The following is a 12542-nucleotide window of genomic DNA, read 5'->3' as shown; positions in this document are numbered from 1 at the left end:
ATGCACAGAGAAGGCAAGCTGGTGGGAAGGGAAAAGATCGTGCTTAGTCATCTCAAACCAAAATGTGCCTGTCAAATTGCCATCTTTCTGCAGGGCAGGTGGGAGAGAGCAAGAAGTGAAGGAGTGGGAAGCCTGAAGCTGCTGCTGGGGGGATGGCTGCACTGTTACCTCCAGGGCTTCGTCTGAGCTCTTCCCTTTCATTTGCTGTAGTGACTGATGGCATCCTGACAGCAGCAAGGTGCAGTTTTGTCCAGGCTGGGTTTAGCTCTGTGTGCAGCGGGTGACTTTGTTCCCTCGTGCCTGCAGCACATCGATACCTGTTTGCAGGGCTGTGTGTGTGCAGGAGCTCTGGGTGCTGGTGATGCTGTTGCTCCGTGCTGTTGTTGGTACGTACATCTGGTTGTAGAGCGAAGGGAGGCTGGGATCGCTCTGGTACTGGCCTGCAGCTCAGAGCTGGCTTGGAACAGTACATCCCAAGCACGCTGGGTGTACGTGGACTCCTGGCATTTTTTCACTTTAAATACAATTGCTCTCAGAAGACTAATAGGGCATGGCTGCGTAGGGCGGATGGAAGAGGAAGGGAATTGGATTAAATGGGCTGCATGGCCCTCTTCCAACCAGCCGTGTAGCAGGGGAGAGATGCCTTGTGTTCAGGAGCTGTAACAACTTGAAGCTGCTCACCTGCACGTGGTAGTGGTGGCCAAGGATCTTCAGGATGACAGTGCATGTGTATGTGAACTTCTAATACTGAAGGGTACTGGGGTGTTTGGGGAAGGCAGTTTGGCTGCAAGAGCTATTAGCCTGCGTTGTCATTTTGGTCTGGGAATTTCTGCCTTGTGCTGCTCTTTGTAGCAATTGTCTGTGCCTTGAACATCTATTTCTAGTGCCATACAGCCCTGCAGTCATCGTTCTGTTAGCAGTTGTATTGTATCTGTCTTTCCCTTCTTGCTCTTGTTAGAGCAGGGTCGCTTAAGGAGGTATGGAGTTGTTACTCTAGCCAGTGTAATTGTATCAGGTGAGAGAAGGCACGGGCTGTTGTGCTGTCTCCTAGATAGGAATCACTGTCACCATGATTTGTGGTGCTTTATCCTTGGAACTGCTGCTGAGGATCAGTCCCTTGACACAGATGCAGCCCTGCAGAGCTGTCTGCTCCCAGTGTGTGCAGGGAGATCAAAGGTAAACATGAGTGAAGTGTTGAATTCACAGCTGTTTGCTGGGATGATCTGAGGATGTTAATAGCATCAGATCTTCCGGCTATGGGACACTCATGTGAAAGCACGATGGCCCTAAGAATATATGTGGGATAGTGATATCTGTGCTCTTGAATAAACGCGCTTCTGATTGCGGAATGCCAACTTCCCTGCAGCAATTCAAGCCTTCTTATTTCGGGTCCAGATTCCAGCCTTCTCTAAGAGCCTTTAGAAGAGTTTGTGGTGCAGAAATCCCTGCATATTTGTGCTTCAAGTGCAGCATAGTTCCGTACCGGAGTGTCAGAACGCATCACTGTCAAGTGTCAAGAGGAAGTAAATAACATGGTAGCTTAAAGTTCCAATTCCTAGTCACAGTAATGGCTTAAGAGAATGGGGTTGAAGACCAGGCCGTGTTCTGCTTTTCCTTTTTGACTGAGAAGGGTCTCCCGAGTGAGGAAAGGAACCTGGCTGATATACTGCCCTTGCCCTCTGTCTGCATGCACTGGTCTTGTCCTGTTGAGCTCAATTTATTCTAGGCAAGTGCACTGATATGACCAGAAGGAAGGGAAATAGCTGGAAAAAAAGTTATTGGGGCGTGTAATGCGCTCCAGCAGCTGGCTCACATCTTCCTATAATAAAAGATACCTGATTCCCCCCTCTGCATCTTCTCTCTTGGCCTCATCTGGTGTAACGGGCATTTTCTTATTCCCTGACTTCTAGGAGAGAATGATAGAAGAAACAGCCATGTCCGAGCTGGGTTAAAGCCAAGGAGGTGAACTTTGACTTCTGGATAGTCTCTGTCTTCAGAGAGGCAGTGAGCTTCGGGAGCACCTCCTTTCTGGTCAGCTGCTGCATTGGATGCTCAGGGGATGGCTGCAGGCTTTGCCTGGCAGTGACTGCGAGTGCAAACCTGCGAGCTGGGCCATTGTACAGCCCTTCAAAGGGAAGGCAGCAGGCAGCGTTTTAACTTCACAGCAGTGCTGTACCCTGCTCTGTGCCGCTCATCGCCTTCAAGCTTTCTGCATAACTAAGAAAAGCACTATTACACGCTTTAAATTACAAGAATTTCTCACTAAGTGCCAGCTTAGCTTCGGGCGCCTACGCCTTTTGCAACCAATTGATGCGGAGGGGAACTGGTGTGGAAAATGGGTGAATATTCCAGTTATTTCAGTTACTTCAGTACTTTCAGTCTCTCTGCACTGGGCTTTGCTTGCTTTTGGAAAGCCGAGCGGTGCCCTTCTGCTATAGCATTAGCCTTGCTGAGCTGGGGAACAGAGAGCTGGAAGGACTGGCAAGGTTTTCTAGTGTTGCTTCCTTCAGCACCAGGATTGTAAAGCTCTGGAGGCTGAATATTTCCAACCTTATCCGGGTGTATTTTTGTCCTTGTGTTGAATTTCTTCATTGAATCTCATTGAATCAAGAGTTGATCCACCGGTCTGTAATCCATTTGGATAGTCAGGTTTGACTGCAGAGTTGTGCTGAAACTGACAATACAACTTTGCCAACTTCAAGTAGTGGCAGGCTGTTCCTTTGGCTTGAAGAAAAAGGTGTCTTCTGCCTGCCGGCTCCTCCTGCTTTCCTCTTGTGTATAACAAGAGTATCTTGAGCTGAGAACATCCCTGAGCTACCGGCTACTGCTGGGAGGGAACAGGTGTCTCCACAGGCAGCTTCATTTGCACTCTCCTAGCTGCCATCACCTTTGCTTGCAAGCAAGGTGACATTGCAATGAGGTAGCTTCTATGGGTGACAGTAGGTGATACCAATGCTGTGTAGAGAAAGCTCTGCACGCCAGGCTGAGAAACACCATGAAACTGAGCCTTCTTCTAACTTTTATTTAATATAAATAACCCCTCTACGTCAGCTTCTTGTCATCTGTCCAGTCTTTTCTCTTGCTGTAAAGAAGAAACAGCTAGCCTTGATTTGTCCAGTTTCTCTGAAGAGCTGCAGTACGGGCACCAACCAAAATGCATTCAAGCAGGTTGTTCATAAGCAGGAAGATCATCTGGCTTTTGTCTTATCTGTTCCCAAATAAACCCAGCCCAGGCTTTGGTGAGGCAAAGCTGTTTCTAAAATGAAAGCTACACGCTCTGTTTCTTGCTAATGCCTGCTCTGAAGCCAATACATTCTCCTCAGTTTGGCACATAGGAGTTCCCAGGCTTGTCCTTTCATGACTTAGGTGCTACAGACGTGGAAAAGCAAAATGTTTGCATGTGCAAATACTAGTTTATTAAAACAGCATACAGCATTTCAGTCCACCATATATGCCAACCTTATCACCAAGGCAGCCTGCCATTCTAGCTAGCAAATGCATCTTGCAATGAAATCCAATAAATCTCCATGCATACGTGCCTGCAGTTGACTCCTGAAACTGCTTCAGGTTTTTAGGGCAGTGCTTCAGAAGGAGGGTGATATCCTTGCTTCTCTGTCACTTAGAAATCTAAGCACTTGTGCCTGCTTTCTGCCTGCCCCTTAATAGGCAGCCATATTTTGGTAGCTGCTGTTTGCTGTAAGCCTTACAGCTGCTTGGGAATCCAAGCTGGGTTGTTTTTTTTCTCATTTGTGCTTGTAATGCTCACCCAGTTCCTTAATCTGAAAGGTACCTTTTAAGGTCTGCTCAAAAGTTATGCTTGGCAGCTTCCAAGGGAGCAGCTGCCCTCTTCTTCAAGCCCAAGGCTTTGAAAGGCACAAGCGGGAAGGCTGGCACTTGACAGGAAGCTCTTTTGACTCCAGTTTGGTTGTGTTCCTTGCTGCCAGCTCCTTCCTTGCTGTTAAAAAAGGGGATTGCATCTGTGCTGCTCTGCTCCTTGTCTGCCTTGACACAGAGCTGTATCCCCAGTCGCTGCAGCTTTTGCACTTCTTGGTCTTAGGCAGCAGTACTTTGCCAAGCCTCGTGGATGCCTCATCAATGTAGCAGCTACCTCCTATAGGAAACAGCTGCGTTCTCCCAACATAGAACCATCAAACGGCCCAGGTTGGAAAGGACCCACAGGGATCCAACTCGTGGCTCCATACGGGACCATCTGTGCTCCACAGTGTAACCCAAGAATGCTCTTTGTGCCCGTGACCCATGCAACTACTGTACGTCCCACCACCACTTCAACTACACGCAGATCTCTGTTACGAGAGCTGCCCTGACCACTACTTCACCCACCTACTGAGCTACAACATAGCATCTCATGCTGTCTCTAAATGCTCTGCTTTGTCACTTGTCTGCTCTGGAGAGCCCAGCAGCCTCTGCTACCCTACTGGCACGTGTGCTTCCCTGCCAGCCTCTGGGGGAGGAAGTGGGTAGGCTGCCCAGAAGGAAAAATCTTAACTTTAAACAGAATTAGTTATGAAACAAAATAAAGTGCATCCAGTAGACGTTTCGTTGGCTTGCCACGCAGCTGCAATATAGGCAAAACAAATACAAGAGAGAAGTGATGGTGTTTTTCTTGTGGGGAGTGTGGGTCGCCTTCCCTGCTCTTTGGCATACGGAGAGGAAGGGCTGTTGCTGAAACTGAGCTGGGGGTGATGAAGGGCACAGGGAAGGCGCTGAAAGTTGATTTCATAGAAGATCAAAGAGTGAGGCTGTCGTCGTGCTCCTCATCCACCACCTTCAGCACGTTATCCTGGCAAAACAAGAGCAGAGACAGTAACAGGATTATCAGCCTTTGGGGAACTGCTGAGCATTAAAGTGCCTGCTGAGCTTCGGCCTGACCTTCCTGCGTGGCTGTGGCTGCTGTGGGTACCAGCGCGGCGTAACCCAGATCCCCATCTGCCAGATCTGATGGGAGCGACTGGGGAGCTCTGCAGCACAGGGGAGGGACCAGGTATGTGAGTCTGCACGAAGTGCACTCACATCCGCCTCTGGGCTAGGGAAGACTGTTCTCCTTCCTCCTTTCAGCACCCGAAGGATAGGGAAGGAATATAAAAGGAAAAACAGATGAAATACTGTGAAGGCAGTGGAGACAATAGCTTGGCTCCCATAAGAAAGGGAGACAAAGAAGCGAAGGTGTACCAATGACTAGCTTAGGCCCGTGCCTCTCAATGCATTATTAGCTTCTAGTAGTTTCTTCTCTCCACAAGTCACAATATGATGTTGGGATTGCACGGAAGGACCAGAGGGACCAGTGCTCTCCCAGCTAAACCCTTGAGATCTCTGCCTGCCTAACCCCAGACCAACATCTGAGACACAGCAGCATCTTCTCAACTCTTAGACCTTGAGGGAAGAGGTATATTCTTTGTAGCCCCGGAACTGCAGCGAGAAGTGTTAGCTTCTGCTTGTCCTGCTTCCTGCACCAACCTTTAGCACTGGTTTGCATCAGACAGCTGACCCTGTCTTCCCTCCCCATCCTGCAGCACGCAGGCCCTGCCTGCCCCACTCCTGCTGACGTCAGCCAGAGTTGCAAGGTCAGATCCCTGGAGCTGCTCTGGAAATGTACCCCCAGCTGCATTTTCTCTAAAGATGTTAAGATTAATTTTCTCAAGAGAATTCAGGGAAAAAGCTTCTGTGGTTTTTGTGTATCGTTTACTTCTCTGGGACTTGTTGGACGTTCTCCAGGGATTCCAGTCCTGCACTTCGGGTAAATATTTATTCCTTGTTATTTGAAGCAAATGATGAAAGCCCCACCACGCTCTCTGCAAAGCATCTCCAACTGGTTTGAAGGTGCAGGAGATTTTCAGTGCCATAAATAGACATTAGCGGTGGAAGCTGTGAAATCCACACAGTGGCTGCTGCAAGGAGCTGCTGCTCTGCAGAAATGCCTGAGTTGGCAGCAGCTGCTGAGTTATCCACTGCTACAGATAAGTGCTGTGCTTTGGGACAGGTGGGATCTTGGAACCAGGGGACATCTCCCTGCCATCAGGTGCAATGCCCTGCTGTGGAACTGTTTGACGCGATGGGACTTTCACAGTGGGACACGTGATATTAACATGCTCTGCTTTGTGAGCCTAAGGAAGCTGGTTCCAAACTCTGCCATGCAATAACACCTCTGGGTGAATGACATGAAAACAAGGTAGGGCTTTGCAGCATTTTATACATAACCTGGTCTGAAACTAATCTGCTGTACAAGGCAAAAGAAGCCAGGGGGGAATGCTAGTGACTGCTACCAGCCCACAGTTATTTATGACTGCCATCTGTGTCATTATGCAGCCCCGTCACGTTGATTTGGGAACTTCAAAGCAACAGCAGGAATAGACACGAGACCTTTTTGCTCCAACATAACGGACTTGAGTCAAATGAGCTTTTGCTTTTTTGGTTGCTGTTGTCATCGTTGCACTTTTGTTGCTCCAAGGAGCCCAAAGGGGGTCAATCCAAAGAGATGAATTGCCATGGTTGTGCTGAGCTGGTGTGGGGAAATCCAGGTCTTGCTTTCCCCCCCCCCCACCCGCTGCTGAGAGGTGTTCCTGACAAATTGGATACAGGGAGCAGAGAATTAAAGACAAGCCTGTTGTCTTCCTGGCATAACTCGCCCTGTCTGCAAAATGATCTTTTCTGGGAACCCAGCCCCGATAGTGGGCCGTCACTGCTGCAAAAGGAGAGGTCAGATTGCTTTGTGGTGACTTCAGTATTGAGGAGGTGACAGCGATGCCCCAGAACATGACTAAAAACAAACAGCCAAGCTGTGCTCACTCGCTGGTTCCCTGAATGGTGTTGATGTAACGAGTAATAGCTGCACTGGCTCACCCTGACACCTCCACAGTCCTTCCGAAGGTGAGTGACCCCTCCAGCAGTCTCCATGAGGGCTGTGATCTTTGTTCCTACCAGTACTACACACGCCATCCGCTGCCCACTGCCACCCTGCAGTGCCCCCACACCACATTTGCCTTCGGGATTCTCAGTAGCTATGCACGGGGACCGATCCCCTGCCATCACTATGCTTGGTGTTTTCCAAGCAATAAATAATTTCCAAGAGCATTCTTGGTCTCAGGTTCCAGCTTAGCCAAATGGATGCACAAGTGCTTAAATGCAAACACCAGCTTAAGTCACCTCCAAGACTTCTCCAAGGCATAAGGCTGTGTTTATAATTAAGCCTGCCTTAATAACTTAACTGAAGAGTGATGGAGTAAAGAACTGCGCTGAATTGACTCAGGGCCCCATTATGAAGCCATAGGAATCTCCACTGCATTGCTGAGATGAAAATGGACTGCTCTAATTTATTGTTCCCTCTTAGCTGGTGTCTAGTTAATGACTACTTTTATCACTCAGGATGACTTTAATTCCTTCTTCCTCTACTCGTAGGGGTATTTCTGGTAGATTGGAGAGGCATGGCCTGGGCACTAAAGTCCATGTACTATGTGCATCCAGGTCTCAACTTTCTCTTAAATACTGCTGGCACTAATTCTCCTCACTTAGAAGAGTTTTAGTTCCAGTACAGACCCAGCTCCTGCTAATTCTTGTTGTCTTTTTTCATATAGCCGCAGTGCTTCTGCTTCTCTGTGCCTTTTGTACAGAACTGGATCGCAGCGAAAGTCTTTTTGTTAGCAGCTTAACCACTTCATCTCTAAGCCCTTTGGTGCCTCTGGGATGAATATTGAACCAAACCAGCTGACAAGCTGCTGGTTAGGTGTCTGAAAACAGCCTGCTGGAATGAGGGAAAGGCGTTTGGTGGGGCAATCTGCCTGCCTCCATCTGGGCAGCTGATGCCTGGAGTGCCCACTTAGGAACAGTTCTGCTGCCTCTTACAGGATAGTGAGATACGGCCTCCCCTGGTGGCAGGATCATTGGGCTGACACAGCACATGTGGGTATGACACCTTGGGCTGTGACATTGTCTGGGAGGAACGTATTTGGCAAAGGTAACTGCCAAAGAGTCCCTGCTCTCCCTCTTGATACCTTTATTTTGGCTTTTCCTGTTCTGCATTTCCCTTTCTGGACCAAAACAACATTGCTTCAATAAACCCAGAGCTTCGCTATGTAACCAGGTCTGCTTTTTCCCCTTTCTGTTCGGTTCATAAGCCATCTCATCCTGCCTTGCACATCTTTGTTGCTAGATACATATAATTCAAGGTTTAACATTCACAGAGCTTAGCAATCACAGAATCCCATCTTAACTCAAGCTTTTTCAAACTACTGCTCACAAGATGGGCCTCTACAGGTATGTGTTCTAAGAACACAATCACGTTAACCTCCAATTACTATGCTTTTATTCTCACACTTCTGAGATTATCCACTTCCAGGAACAGTTGCAGCCTGTGCCCAACTCATCCTTGTCACCAGCCAGGCTCAGCAGCCCAGTTTTCTGTACAGATTTTTCTGCCTGAATCTCCATTTGTTTTGTACCCATACCAAGGCAGGTCTTTGTGATGCATGGATTTAGACTATCTGAGGGATCCATATCACATTTAACGAATACTTCTGAATAGCCATCCCAATATATTGCCTCTGTGGCCACGGAAAAAGGAACTGTGAACCTGTACTATGGCTGTGAGTGTTACAGGGTAACAAACACCACGATGAGTGGGGTCAGGAACTCACCTTCCATCTCAGACAGACTGTTGCATTATTTGCTAGTTGAGAGTGTCTCCGCTGTCCTTGTCCTTGCCATCCTCAGGCTGGTCCCCTTCCCTGGACTGTAGTTTTGCCTTATCCTGCTCAGAAATAACAGTCTCATTGGAGTTGTCTTTCTCTGTGGGCAAAGGCTCTCCTGTGTGTTGAGTGTCTTCAGCATCTTCAGCTCTTTTCAGAGCAAGTGTTTGTCCCTCAAGAGCAGCGTTTTGGGCCACTTCCTCCCCTCCTTTTCCCACCAGCTGTCCTTGATCTGCATCCAGTCTGTCTCCTGCATCTGTGTCCATTTTTCCTCCATGGCTGTTTGAAGAGTCCTCAGTTGATTCCTGTTCAGAAGCTGTCTTTTTCTCTAAGCCACCTCCATCTAAATCAGCTCCCGTGGGCAATAATAAGGTCTCCTCACTGCTGTGCTTAGTGGCTTGCACAGCACTTGAAAGGCCACTTTGTGAAGCACTGCTATTTGTGCTCTCATTCTCCTGGGGGATATCAGCAGTGCCAGGCTTCCCATTGGCATCTTCCTCAATATGTTCCTTACTTGCCTTGGATCTCAGCTCCGAGTCACTTGTGCTGGCCTCAGAGATCTCCTTGCTGAGTCCTTTCACTCTTCTCCTTTCCTCCTTCTGGCCATTGTGGGCAGGCCAGGCCTTCCCACTTCGCCTCCCAGACTCTTGAAGGTCTGGCGGTTTCACCTTCTCCTCCAGCTCAGCTGGGCAGTTCTCTTCCACCACCTCTTCACCTTTGCTTTTCTGCTTGTCTGTACCAAGGTTCCTCTTAAAAACAAACAAACAAAAACCCCCAGTGGAGGATATAGTTATTTCAGCTTATTAAAATATCAGTATATGGTATTTCTTGTCTATGATGCTTCCTGACACATGAGAATAAATTTGCTGAGGCCATTAAAAGAAACAAAAGGTGAAGCAGACTAAGTGGGGGTTGTTATACTGACCGAGGGTCAATGCCCCCCCATCCTGCCACCTGGGGAGTGCTGTCAAGGGGTACATTTACCCCAGCACAGTGATCTCCCCTCCCTGTACTGGCTGACAACCTTCCTGATGGTGCATGCTTTGAGTAAACTTGGCAGCCCCCCTTGAGCTCACCTGGCTGTCAGGATCATCCTTCAGAAAAGACGTGTCCTCGCCTTCTTTTGCATCCCACCTGTCGAGAGAAAAAAGACAAGATTTAGGCTTTCAGGTTCTCATAAAAAAGCTGCTTTCCCTGCTGGATGCCTGGGCAGGAATTTCTACCAGTGCCATCCGTTCCTTGTCTGAGCCCCATCTCCAAGTAATAAAAGATAACGGTGGTCAGCATAACTGGTCCAGTTCCTTTCCTGGCACCTGCAAAGCATTCAGCCTGTTCAGAGACACTCATCTGAGACCACTAAATCTTGATGAACTGCTTGTTATAGTTCCAAACGTAATGAAAACATAAAATCCAATTGCCAGAACAGACAGTTGTCATTAGACTAACGAGATATATGGTCTGTTTGTGCTGACCACAGCCTGGTCCTGCTCCCCTGGCAGTGCCCACACACTCCAGATATCTGGCATGGCAGACAAAGAAGGCAGACAGTGCAGGGTAAAATCTCACTGAAATAGCTGGAGAACTGGAGGTAAGGACATGTACAAGACTGCAAGAATGGCTGTAAGAGTCAGACTGAACCCAGCTAACCCCGTCCCTTTTGCCCTCCCAGCATCACTGGCAGATGCTTGGGGTACAGTTTGATGTACTTAGTCCCTCCCTAGAACCTTGCCCAGCTTCCAGAAACATGCAGCTCTGCAATTTCCTGAGCCTGCGACACTATCTGTGTGTTGAGTCATGCTCTGTACAGTCTCTTCCAAAGGCTTGTGTAAGTGCATTTTGGCCCCATACAAAATTTGCAGCAGCTACAACATCCTGTGCCAAAGAGGGCAACAGCTCAGCCAGAGGCTGCACAGAGAAGTGTTTTCTTTTGCTTCTTGGAGTTTGCTTGGGTAAACGTAGATGTGAATTTGTCCATGCAGAACTACTGGGTAGGGCGGGTCTTGTAAACCTTCAGCATTCAAATGTATGAGTTGAGTCACAAGTGCACAACATAAATGTGTATCTGTATACATTTCTCTTTGTCACATACTCTTAAAAGCACATGTGCAGAGGTGTATGAGACCTTTGTCAATGCAGAAGGCAGAGCCTCCTGTTTTATTATGTTTGCCCACGATGTCATGGGCAGATATTGGTGGTACGGCAGCAGAAGTTGAACCAGATTACAACCAGAAAACTTTGTAGGAGCTGAATATGGTTTTCAGTGTGTTGGAAATGAAGATGGTGATGTTGTAATATCGCAAAGTTTGCACCAGGTGGGTCCCATGAGTGCTCACAGAAAGAACACCACATGCAAGTTCGTTGGGACCTCTTGAACCAATCTGAGGCTGGAGGTGACAGTTTCCTGGATCACATTATGACCAGTGATGAGATATGGTGTCACCACCAGGAGCTGGAATCAAAACAGCACATCTGCCAAATAGTCCAGATTTGGCACCTTCTGACATCCATCTGATCAGGCCAATGAAACACGGACTGCACGGGCAACATTTTCCTAGCACCTATGCTGCTACAGCAGCTGTGAAATAGTGGATCACCTCCACCGGTGCAGATTTTTACAAGTGCAGCATGAAGGCTCTTGTTCATCACTGGTGAAAATGCATAGCAAATTGTGGTGACTGTGTTGAAAAATAGTGTTTCACAGCTGAGAATTTGCTCTACCAAATAGTGTTACTGTGCTCTTTGTGTCTGCTTTAGTTTCCATGAAAATAATTAGAAGGCATTACTTTTGGAGCTACCTGTGTACTACCCTGACAGCAGAATCCTGTACGCACAGACCCTGCCACTGCCTAGCACGCCAACTTCCAGCAAACAGCAGATGACCTCCAGCCAGCTGATTTATTGTGCAATGTAAAACACAAACCTGTTTATGCACCTGTTTAAATGTATGGCCATAGCTGACCTGACTGGTTGAAGAACTAACAGGAAAAGCTACTGGAATGGTCTTGTGTTCTAGATAAAGCTCGGGGTATGTAATCAGCATCCTTTTGTTGCCTGCTAAAGGGCACGGCAGCGCTGTGAAGACGATCTCTATTATTAAACCATTAGGTAGCGTGGCTCAGGGAACCTGAAGACTGTACTGGATTTAATTACAGAGATCAGCAGGGGAAAGGACACAAGGGAGTATGTGGCTGAACCTGAAAAACACACTTACTTTTGCAGGTGTTCTGAAATTACTTCAGTGAAAATCACTACATTGCTGCGTGCTGCCCACAACTGGCAGGAACAGGTCACTTCTCTAGCACATTATTAACCCTAATTACTATTGGTTCAGCTGGAAACTATCTTTGGAGGCAGCTCCCCCACATCAGAGATGCCTGGAAGTCAGATAATGTGTTCAAAAGCCACCCGGGGCATGTGCCAGTGCCCAAATCTGGTCCCAGAGTATCCCTAGCCTCTGCTGGCAGCCCTGCAGAGCACTGATGCAGCAGGTCAGGACTGTGGAGATGCACCCCACAGATGCCACAAACCCCCATGAAGTGAAGTCCTGCCAGACACGGTCCATGCTAATGCAGATCCATCTGAGCAGCTGCCGCTGCACAGTATCTCTGTCCGTCCTCAGAAGCAGACAGTGAATCAGACCTGGAAATGGACATCACAAGCACTGGATTGTGGCACTGCTGCCAGTCTCTTTACCTTCTGGCTCTGCCCGTCAGTCTGTCCTTTCCTTTGGCTCGGCTGCTCGTTGCTTTGGGACCAGGATCGCTCACGTTCACGCTGTGCTGTCCTGCACCTAGGAGACAGGTTGTAAAGGCCATGCAAAAGCAGACAGAACTGGCTGACAGA

At 48.2% G+C, this 12542-nt stretch overlaps 1 protein-coding gene across 4 annotated transcripts in view; it reads right to left on the bottom strand.

Annotated features, from left to right (window-relative positions):
- Nucleotides 1-3140: 3140 nt before the first annotated feature.
- The window catches only part of CCDC9B (coiled-coil domain containing 9B), a 36738-nt gene continuing 27336 nt past the window's right edge, over nucleotides 3141-12542 (bottom strand). For 2 of the 4 annotated variants that reach the window (XM_072338950.1, XM_072338953.1), the window contains 4 exons: nucleotides 12393-12489; nucleotides 9776-9833; nucleotides 8649-9448; nucleotides 3142-4801 (listed from right to left, as the gene is read on the bottom strand). In XM_072338950.1, the coding sequence (XP_072195051.1) occupies nucleotides 8681-9448; nucleotides 9776-9833; nucleotides 12393-12489 (923 nt within the window). In that variant the 3' untranslated portion in view covers nucleotides 3142-4801; nucleotides 8649-8680. Of the gene's footprint in view, nucleotides 4802-8648; nucleotides 9449-9775; nucleotides 9834-12392; nucleotides 12490-12542 lie in introns of all 4 variants that reach the window. The other 2 variants (XM_072338952.1, XM_072338951.1) reach the window with 2 other exon arrangements.

The sequence above is a fragment of the Excalfactoria chinensis genome, chromosome 5 (assembly GCF_039878825.1).
Source record: "Excalfactoria chinensis isolate bCotChi1 chromosome 5, bCotChi1.hap2, whole genome shotgun sequence".
NCBI lineage: Eukaryota > Metazoa > Chordata > Aves > Galliformes > Phasianidae > Excalfactoria > Excalfactoria chinensis.
This window is presented reverse-complemented; position numbering and strand designations above follow the sequence as displayed.